This window comes from Polyodon spathula, unplaced genomic scaffold (genome assembly GCF_017654505.1).
Source record: "Polyodon spathula isolate WHYD16114869_AA unplaced genomic scaffold, ASM1765450v1 scaffolds_610, whole genome shotgun sequence".
Lineage (NCBI taxonomy): Eukaryota > Metazoa > Chordata > Actinopteri > Acipenseriformes > Polyodontidae > Polyodon > Polyodon spathula.
In genome coordinates, this window is record NW_024472099.1 from 1 (window position 1) to 10,308 (window position 10,308).

Below are 10,308 nucleotides of genomic sequence, written 5' to 3' on the forward strand. Positions count from 1 at the left end.
AGAAATTTCTAGACTCTGTCCTTTCGCACATTGGAAACGAACTACACAAGGTAACCAGACTCTGAAAAATCACAAAAATAATGTAATAGAAACTGAACTATGTAGGCCTAAGGTGAAGAAACATACCATCTCATAAACCATAACTAAAGGAACTGAGCGCACTTGTGTTGTGAACACACTCAGTCCTCACAAAAAAAAAAAACTTAATCTCGCATCCAAACTTACTCTGTCCCTTTGCTTGCAGATAAGGGTGAACAGCAAGCAAACTGATACATTGTCTCAAACAAAACGAGCCAGACAAGAGTCTGAAACACGCCCAGTGTGAATTCAGCCTAAACAGGATTGACTCATCTGAGAGTTTCCACTTGTTTGAAAATAAACACGCTGTTCCAACAGAGTCCTTCCAGAATGGACAGAAAGGTTTGAATGCAGGCAGACTGCACAGAGATCAAAATGTTAAAAAATATATATATATTTAACACAGTCAGTGCACAGTATCACCTTGCAGAATTACTCTTGTAAATAAAACTCAAGGCTTGTGTATACGACCATGAAGACAGCAACGGACATTGCTTAACAAGAACTGTGGCAAACAGAAACAGGTTCCATCTGACTGATGTGGGGAGCTACTGTAGTCAGCAAGATCACATTTAGCACCCGGAAGCTATAGTGATCAGCTGATCCCTGGATAGCTTTAACTCTGTTTTAAGCGAAGACCCCTAGCCCTGATACCAAATCACAGAACAGAAGAAAAAAAAAGTCAAAAACACTACTGCTCTACTAAACATCTTTATAAGAAAACAAAGGAAAAAAAACACCACTCAAAATGCAACCACTGCTGCATGTGTAAAACAAACTCTCCAACTAGAAGTGTTGTCATATTTGTTTTGTTGTAAACAGCAGTACTAGAAACTGAACATACTTTACACACATTGCAACATGCCGAGCAGATGTTCAGTTTTGTTTTCAATTGCGTTTGTTTTAATCTTGCAATTCATTTACTGCAGTAGCTGTGGTCAGGTCCTGACAGTAAATGTATAATATTTACATGTTAATCTCTCTCACTCATCTTAAAAAAAAAAAAAAAAAACACCCCACACAAAAAAATGATTACTTCTTCCTATACATGTTGAACAATCAGATAAGGGTAAATCACAGTAAAGGGTTTGAATCCATTAGCTATTTAAAACAAAGAGAAGAAAGAAAGATTGTATTTTATTTTAAGGACTGTAAAAATGTTCGATACCCTAGTTATGATCACTAACTATTTATATCTGACTCCTGGTAAGCCAATAATGCCAGAATAAACCAAAACAAGTCAGCTAACCCAGCTTGGGTTCACAGAATAATAAAGCCCATTTGGGAATTAAGTCCAATGTTATCCAGTGCTCAGATCTTATTGGGTCAGACCTATCTATTCAGTAATATGCTATGCATTCTTGAGACACCACCCTCTTATTTTGTGTTCGTCTGCAGACAGTGGGTTGCATTTGGATGGTTTCATGGGCAAGGCCTCCTCTCCCCAGCAAGGTTCCTATCGCTGCTCCATCTTCACTTTGGGTGGCTTCAGGAACGATCGGTTCTTCTCTTTCTTTTTGCCTTTTGCCTGAAACGTCCGCCAGCTGTCAACACGTCCGTCTCGAGTTTCCTAATGAAAATTTAAAATAAATAAATCCAGAATCAAAGCAAAGATAACCGTGTGTTTAAATTGAGCTCGGTAAAGTATCCAGTTTTGCCAGGCACATTCAACCCTAGTTTAACTCTTACAAAGTTTTGCTTCTACTAAGTGATCCTAATCAAATACAGAAATGTTATAGCGTGAGATTTGCACAGACATCTGAATCGTTTGAAAAGAAACAGATCTGACCAATACTAAAGAGGCTGTGGAAAAAATAACATTTAAAATCAAACACACATTTAACATAATCCATGCTTCTTTCATATAGGAAATATGAGATCTATGAAGTGATGGTAATGCATATGGACTTATTATTTTATTAGCTCTGTGTTATTTTAAGTATACTGTTTAAATAATTAGGAGCCAGGAGTTTGATATTAAATAAAATCGCTCCTCCCTCACAGCTGCCTAGACTACACTCCTTGGTAAAGCACAGGCGTGACATATTCACGTTGCAATAAGGGTGACACGTTCTCAACAAATTTACCAGGGACCTGATTGTTCAAACTCCAGTTACACCTAAATGAAAGAAGTTCTGAAACCCTGGAATGGGTGCAGTGTTAGTGTGAATTTCAAGCCCCGCACAATTTCAAAACACACAATTCAGGAGGTAAAAACCCCAGCAGGCCAATATACCTTAAATCAGCGAGGTGCAGGGCTAGGTTCTCAATATAGTTTTGTTACACAATGGAATAGCCCATCAAAAACTAACACACATTAAAACAGCACACTTTTGGGAAACTGCAAAACCCCACTGTAGGAGTCAATTTGCTTTTCTGTCTCACTGCACATGCGCAACGAAGAAACTAAGAACAGAGGATGGAAAAATACCAGCAATTGACTTGTTTTGACTTGTACAAAGAGTGCAAGAAGAATGGAAGGTTACAAAGTGTGGAATGTGTGCAAAACTGTTCTGGTTAAATAAAAGATACATAGTTGAAGTGGCAGCACTGAGTGGTGCAACAACTGTGGAGAATGTTCAAGGTTACTTATGCAAACTGTTAATATGCTGATAGTGTTATTGCGAATTTACTGACATAGCTGCGTGCACAATGCTACATATATTTGTTAATGCATAGCGACTACTGATTCGTACTAACACACTGTATGAAGGCGTCCTTGAGGAAATAACTATAGAGCAATTTCCTACATCATTGGTCATGTGTGATTGTCTCTCCAGACCTCTGCTATGTTCAATAAACAACTTTAACAATCTACACTGAATCGTTGTGTTTCAGCTTTTTGACCCTATACCCACTCTTCCTCTTTATAAAACCACCAGGTTCTTCTGTTGCAATAGCTTGCAGAATGATTAGTACCATAGAAAACGGCCCTTCCCACAGAACAGTTTACAGTAATTTGATGTACAGTATAATAATGATACTGTGAAAGGAATTTCCAGTTAGAAACATACTTGAATTAAAGCCTTTCTTTGCATAACAGGCTGATGTGTCAAAACAAGAAATCTGCAAGGATATATACTTTTTTTATTAAATAATAATAATAATGATTATGACAAAGTATAATTATAATAAATTACATACCAATACAACGTGGCTATAAATAGAAAATTAGAGTTTAGTAACATGAAGTAAATCCCCATGGCACGGCTTACACATGCAAAAATGATTTAAATGTGACACACAGATGGCTCCATGTGCCAGACACTGATACACTGGAATATGTTTTCACCTTATTGAGAGAACTTCAAGAACTGTATGTTGAGCCATAACTAATGTAAGCACACCACCTGCTGGAGAGAGACAGTATTTTTGGTAGCTGGGTACCTCAAAGTTTTTCTGCCATTCTCGGTCTCGCTTGGCTTTTTCGTGTGCTTCAATCTCTTCTTCTCTTTGTCTTTTCCTAATTAACAAAACAGAAAAACACAGCATCACGTGTCAAAATGTTGGCCAATAATTAGTTAGGATAATTTATTGCAGCAAAGGAAGCAACGATTAGATGTTTTATTCTAAACATCTAATTAGGAGCAATATTACCCAAGACTCTCTAACAGCTTTTGAAATCTGTTGCTATGGACTCAACATGCAAGGTCTGGCAGCCACCGACAGGCACAGATATTCAGTGGCCAGTCCTTTTTATAAATAAACTGGCAATTGCAATTTTTGTGAAAACGTTACTGCAGAAAGGATGAAAGAACCCAATGTTCAGCAGAAGCAAGATTACCTTTCATGCATGTCCTTGGCTTCCCTCTCCTTCCTCTTAATCTCCAGCTCAGCAAACAGCTTCATAGTCTGTTTGTACACTGCCTGCCTGAACTACAATAGGAAGAAAGGCAACAGCAAACAACCATATATTCATTTTGGTATCTTATCATAACTGAAATATGACAATCCATGGTTTAATGTGTGATTTCATTATCAGCCCCAGCTAAAAGTTGAATGAGTTAGGTCTTTATGCAGAATAAAGAAAGCTGTACCATTTCAGGGTCATCTTCTTCCACCACTGTTGATTTGCCATCTTTCTTCAGCTGTTTCTTCTTTTCCTTCATCTGGTGAGAGAAACAGCAGTCTGTTTAATATATAACTTAGAACCTTTCCGGGAATATAAAACTGCTTTTTCAAAAAGGCTAATTCTCTGCCTTATCTAAGGACGACTGTTTACCAGGAAATGTATACAAAAAAAATCAAAACAATGAAAATTGCCAAAACAACAACTGGCCTAACTATGAAGAGATAAATGAGAAGCACTTTCTGTTATTGTGTTCAGGTGCCCTTGACTGTCTTTGGATTTTAAATACGGTCACCGATGTGGATGTTGTCACAATGTGTTACATGCGCGCCTTTGTTAGCAATCGGGTTTGCTACTCACCATGTGCTCCACATATTCCTTCCCTGCATGGATCACGTCAATGGCACGCTTCTTCTGCTCAGGGTCCAGAAGCAGCTTGTAGGCTTTATCAACAGCTGGGGAGAAAAATATAAAAAGGCTCATTCCAACTGAAATTAACTAGTGGGAGTTCCTCCATTCCTAGACTGATCGTTTTTGTTGGTAAGCCTCTGAAACAATCTTTAAAGGATATGAAAGACTTAGGCACTCTCCACACACAGACAAAGTCGAAAGGTCATCAAAACGGAGTTACACAATTATTTTTACTTTGCATTCACACCTTACCCTGGAACACTTTTCCCTATCAAAATGAGTCATGTGAGCTAGAACATGACAAGAATCATCTGGGAACAAAATGCAACACCTTGGAGAAAGTGATGCAGCTGTCTAAGCCCTACCTGTAATGCAGTATAATTATACAGCGCTGCCTAGTTATTTCACTGTATCAGATCTATAAAACAAAACTGTGTAGGCAGTGAACTAGTGAAGGTTTTTTCCACAGTAATGCCAGTAACTGCCTACAAAGGCAGCTTTCTTTAAAAATTGAACACTCAATAATCTGATACATACCTTCGAAAGCTTTCTGTGCCCTATCTGGATCATCTTGGTTTTTATCTGGATGGACCAGGATTGACAGCTACAAGGAGGATAAAACACACTTCAGAAAAATGCTTTAATCTTTACACTTGAATTCAAATCATAAGGAAAGTATTCAGGAAAGAAATAAAGTTAATCAAAGGTAGAGCTATATTTATAAAATGGGACTGAATTTGAATTGGGGCTTTTATTCATTAATTAATCAACCTATAAAATGGGGTTAAAAGTCCTAATTCAAAACAGAATGTGATGTGTCCCCCCCTCCCCGTTCTCATGTGTACACACCAAACTGAAGTAACCATTTCAATCCCAGAAATAGAATCAAATAGCCATCAAAAAAAATACAAAAAACACCTGTCGAAATCTTTTCTTTATTTCATCTTCTGTAACTTCAGGATCAATCTGTAGCACCTGAAAAACATTGGCAAAAAATAATAAGAGATGCAAACTGAAAAGATCCCTAAAAACCACTTTGGATTAAATGTTTGCTATATTTCTCCAGTTCTTCTGGATACTTACTTCAAAAGGATTTAGATTAAAATATGAAGAACCAGGCCTAATTAACCTCTCGATCTGCTGTTTCGGGGTTAAAACAGAGTCTCTCTTCTCAATCTGTTTCACCTGTTCAATGAAAAGGAAAAAATTTAAATGAAATAAACACACATTCATTAATTAACTAAGCACATAATATGTAAAAATATGGATTAAAGATTTAAATCGTTCTACTTGTTTCCAAGACTGTGATTAGCACTACAATCTTGGGCATTGATACACGTACTGTTTACTTGTGTCTGTCACCCAGGTCAACCCTGCTTTATCAAAAGCAGCGTTAAACCACGTAGCTGACCCGCATGACACCAGCTCCTGACCCAGGAAGGTTCCGACCCAGGTAGAGTATGCCAGTGTGAAAGGGGCTTTATTAACTGCCTGCAAATTATGTCACATCCTCCGTAATCCAGGTGCATTTACATAAATGCAGTTCACAGTCATATCAAGCACAAACCCTCTATGTACACTGTAGATGGTCCTCCCAGGTCAACCCAAACAGTGCTACCCCTCTGCTCACTAGATTTTAAAGTTATCTGAGGGTCTAACATTGGGCACCCTATGAAGTATCAATACATTACTGTAGTTCGTGTTCTTGGAAAACAAATTGTATTTGTCAGCCTTTAGCATATGCATAACAAGTTTCTATAACAGATCTAACTTGCAGCAAATATGTAAATGTATTGACATGACAAAGTTCCCACTTTCTGATCAATTTAATGTCTTAACTAAAATTCCAATAACAAAACTTTCGCATACACATTGCATTAATAGTTTTAGGCGTATCCAAGTCAGATTATACATTTTATAATCAGATTTGCCCTAGTTTTAATAAAAACCGCTTGTTATACCCATGTCCTAAGCAGACCAGCACTGCTTATGCGACTTAAAATTACCTATGAAAGTACACTAATTGCACACACTGAAAGAAGCTTTAAAAGGGTAGGACGTACAGCTGCAAAGAACAGGCATGCAAAGCTTGAGTTTGGTGTTCCTCTACGATAAAGTAATTCAACAGTTTACTTTCCATATTATCTATATTATAGATGTGTGTGTGTGTGTGTGTGTGTGTGTGTGTGTGTGTGTGTGTGTAACGATGAGGTAAACAAACCGCAAAGCAAAGATAAACGAACCTAGCCTTCAATATTCAAGAAAATAGCCTTTACACAAACATGTTCATATGACGTTTTGCATAGCAAACATATTAATGATGATAACACTTTAATATATAAAATTCAGAGCACGGCGTGTCAGCTATATCCCCCAGAATCCCTCTCTTCATTCCTGCCAGGCCTCCGTCGGTGCAATCCTTGGGCTCTCGCTGAATCCTCTGGATCCACTGGGTTTCCAGCAGTTTTGCGAAACAAATACTGGTTTCCAGTTAAGTCTGTGTACTCGTTTTCCACTCCACCCACCTCGTTATAATAGATCTGGAAAGCATCATCGCCATCGACTCCAGCGGTACCTGCCTCTGCCTCTGCGCTCGCCATCTTGGCTCAAAAGCGTGTCACGTGGTGCACGCCCTCGCCATGTGATCACGGATTTCACTTCGAACCACGTGACGGTGTTTTGTTATGGGGAGGGGAGGGGAGGGACTATAAATAAAATATAAAGAGGGGCAGGGGCAATAATGGGGTCCTTCTACTTAGTGTAGCATTCAAGCAAATCCGTCTATCTTCGATTCTGCAACGAACTTCTATTTAAACGTAACATTAAAAAAAGACTTTATTTGCGCCACAACATTTATATATATTTTTTTATGACTATAAATAAAATATAAAGAAATAAATTAAAACAAAAAATGGAAAATTCTGGCATATTTTTATAAGCAATAATGCGGGTCCTTCTACTTAGTGTAGCATTCAAGCAAATCCGTCTATCTTCGATTCTGCAACGAACTTCTATTTAAACGTAATATTTCATATTAATCAGTACATTTAATATTAATCAGAGAAACATATGCATGTATCACACACTTTTATGCAAATGTCAGGTATAAATTGGATTAAGATTTGAGGTAATAATTAAATACTGAAATAGAATTTTAAAAAAATCCTGTTTGTGCAAGAACTACAACACGTCCTTTGATAATGCATTATACCTTTAAGTCAGTTTCAGTGACGAATTAATGGCAAGACATCAGTTTGTGAGTGAACTGACAGCAAATTCTTATGTCAGATTATGGAGAACAGTCTTGCCATAGTTGTTGATGCACTAATTAAAAAAAAAGCCAGCTTAATTAAACGGCTTCACTGTCTTTTACAGAAAAAAAGGCATACAAATGAAGGATAAGTGGTTTCCTGTGTTTAGCAGTGTGACACTTGGAGTTCAGTTTTTGCATCAGCATCTCAGACAGCCTCTGGAACCCTGCTTTGAACTGACCACTGAGAGTTCAAACTCCTAGCACCTGTCATTTGGCAAATGCAATGATTCATTTTATATATATACCATTAATATACCATTAAATGTAGCAAATATATTACAAAAGTTTCCACCAATATTTTGTTTACTGTTTCTTTTATTAAGCTCATAAAAATGTCAAAAAAAGACTGGCGACCTCTTCATTACCCATCTGTTTCCTCCATGTTATCATCCCCTGTCCACCATCTCATCAGAAAAGCTTCCATCGCCTCCAGCCTCAACTCTATAAACTTAACCCGTTGAAGGATCATCTTCTGCAGAAGGAGCCCATGACAGAGCATCTTGAGTTCATGGGACACTTTCCCCCCACCCTGTTGTGGCAATGCAAGGAGATACAGGGACAGGTTCAGTTAACGTTGAGGGTAACAGTTTGCAGGGTGTGTGTTGTTTTGAGATGTTTCACCGAGCAGCTTCAACCTTCATAAGAGCCAGGCTCATTTGCGTTCTTGCTTATAGAGTTTTTGACATCTCAGAGGCAGGCGTCAGATCTGCAACAGCAGTGCATCACACAACACTTATATTAGATATACTGTATGTGATGAGCAGTGCACGACTGATCCCTTCTGCATAGCTGACTTGGATTTCCACCTCAGTGAGCATTCACAGTAGGAGGCCAGTATTACAGAACTGTATGTTTTCTTAATTTGATTCATATTTTAGTTCAAATAGAAAAAAGTTGGATTCAGTCATCACAACAGGGAAATGTCAGGGAAGAAGAAAAGGCTGTTCAGCCCATCAAGGTTCATCCCTTCCTTCCTGCCACACCACTTAGGACTGACGTGTAGTATTCCCCATACTACTGGCATATACTGCAGAATATACATTTTAGATGGGTTTTATATTCTACTTAAGTATTCACATACACAATACTAATCAAATAAACTTGATGAACTGCAATTGGTAACTGTGCACTGAAGACTGCAATACAGATATGGTCTAATCTAAACTAAGAATTATATAGAGATATACTGTATTAAACCAAAGATTGACTCCTTTGCTGTGGCTACATTATCTTCTGCATTATTTCACATTTTAATGGAGTCAGGAGATGAAAAGTTATATATTCTTAGCATCTAAATTTACCTGCTTGTTTTTTGTTGATTTGAATATGGCATACAAACAGATCAGAAAGATGGCAAACAAACAGATGATCAGGATGGTTTGATCAGCTGCCGAGGGACGTATCTTGTTTGAAATTAAGTGTTGCACCTCCTCTTGGGTCATCTCCATGCCAACTGTGGACCAAGTTGGTCGCTGAGCACATACACCATCCACACAGGGAAACCTAGCCTTCATTTTCTCAAGCATTGAGAACGCCTAAACAGCTACTGTTTAAAAAAAGTCCTCAAGGTCCTTGTCTTAGGCTTTGTACATCATTTACTGGACCGCTGATCAGCACCTAAAAAGTCGCATTATGATGTCTTCACTGATCATCGTGTACATCATCAAAACATTTTAGAAAATGGTTTTACAAAAAAAGTTACAATTTGTCATGATTTCTTGAGTGAAAAGAAAAATGTAACTAATTAGGCATTAACCATCACAAGGTCATTCAAGTAAAGTTCAGGACAATGGGAGGACCAAAGTGGCCACAACTACAATTACTGTATGTACAGTATTATATATTGTGTTTAATAATTGTGTTAATCTGTACTGTATAGACTTAAACACTTACATTTCAAAAGTTATGCTTAGCAGGTATTTAGCAATATTTTGGGACACCACTATGGATATGCAGGTATGTAAAGAACAATGCACACTTTTGTTTAAACAGAACATGCAATTTATCATTTTAACAAGTTCTCCAGTTCTATAGTGATAATCTGAATAGAGATTTTAAACAATAAATCGATTCACATGAGAAACTTTTCTTGTTCTGAAGTAGTACAAAAACAAAATAACATGTAAAATATGGCTTATATATATATATATATATATATATTATTTTAAATGTAAAAATGTGTAGAATATTTTACTGAAGAATTTAATCTCCTGAAGAGTCTGAGCTGCTCTCATGTATCTCAGTCCACGGTTGTTTGGGTCTTGAATATGCCTCCGAGTAGCGAATCAGTCTATTCTGGGACCCTCTCCAGCAAGACAGTATCACATTCTCCAGTCTCCATCCTGAACTCCATAAACCTGAGCCTGGTTTGGACAAACTCATACAGAATGGCTCCCCGACGTTCTTCTGAGGGATTCATATAGACCACTGAAAATCA

The 10,308-nt window shown here is 37.6% G+C and overlaps 1 protein-coding gene across 1 annotated transcript; it reads right to left on the bottom strand.

Moving 5' to 3' along the window:
• Nucleotides 1–776: 776 nt before the first annotated feature.
• Nucleotides 777–7,180, bottom strand: dnajc8 (DnaJ (Hsp40) homolog, subfamily C, member 8). Its single transcript, XM_041240510.1, has 9 exons — nucleotides 7,084–7,180; nucleotides 5,642–5,743; nucleotides 5,477–5,533; nucleotides 5,096–5,162; nucleotides 4,508–4,602; nucleotides 4,116–4,187; nucleotides 3,863–3,954; nucleotides 3,466–3,541; nucleotides 777–1,648 (listed from the first exon to the last, which is right to left on the bottom strand). Exons 1-9 carry the CDS (start codon nucleotides 7,156–7,158, stop codon nucleotides 1,535–1,537), a joined length of 750 nt encoding a protein of 249 aa, XP_041096444.1. The 5' UTR covers nucleotides 7,159–7,180; the 3' UTR covers nucleotides 777–1,534.
• Nucleotides 7,181–10,308: the final 3,128 nt, after the last annotated feature.

Excerpts from the sequence above, each read along its gene's own strand:
- dnajc8 (XM_041240510.1), bottom strand. The coding sequence starts at position 7,158 with ATGGCGAGCGCAGAGGCAGAGGCAGGTACCGCTGGAGTCGATGGCGAT. Across the intron at positions 4,188-4,507 it reads AGGAATATGTGGAGCACATG|ATGAAGGAAAAGAAGAAACA; the intron begins GTGAGTAGCAAA and ends TTCTCTCACCAG. Across the intron at positions 3,955-4,115 it reads AAGAAGATGACCCTGAAATG|TTCAGGCAGGCAGTGTACAA; the intron begins GTACAGCTTTCT and ends TTCCTATTGTAG.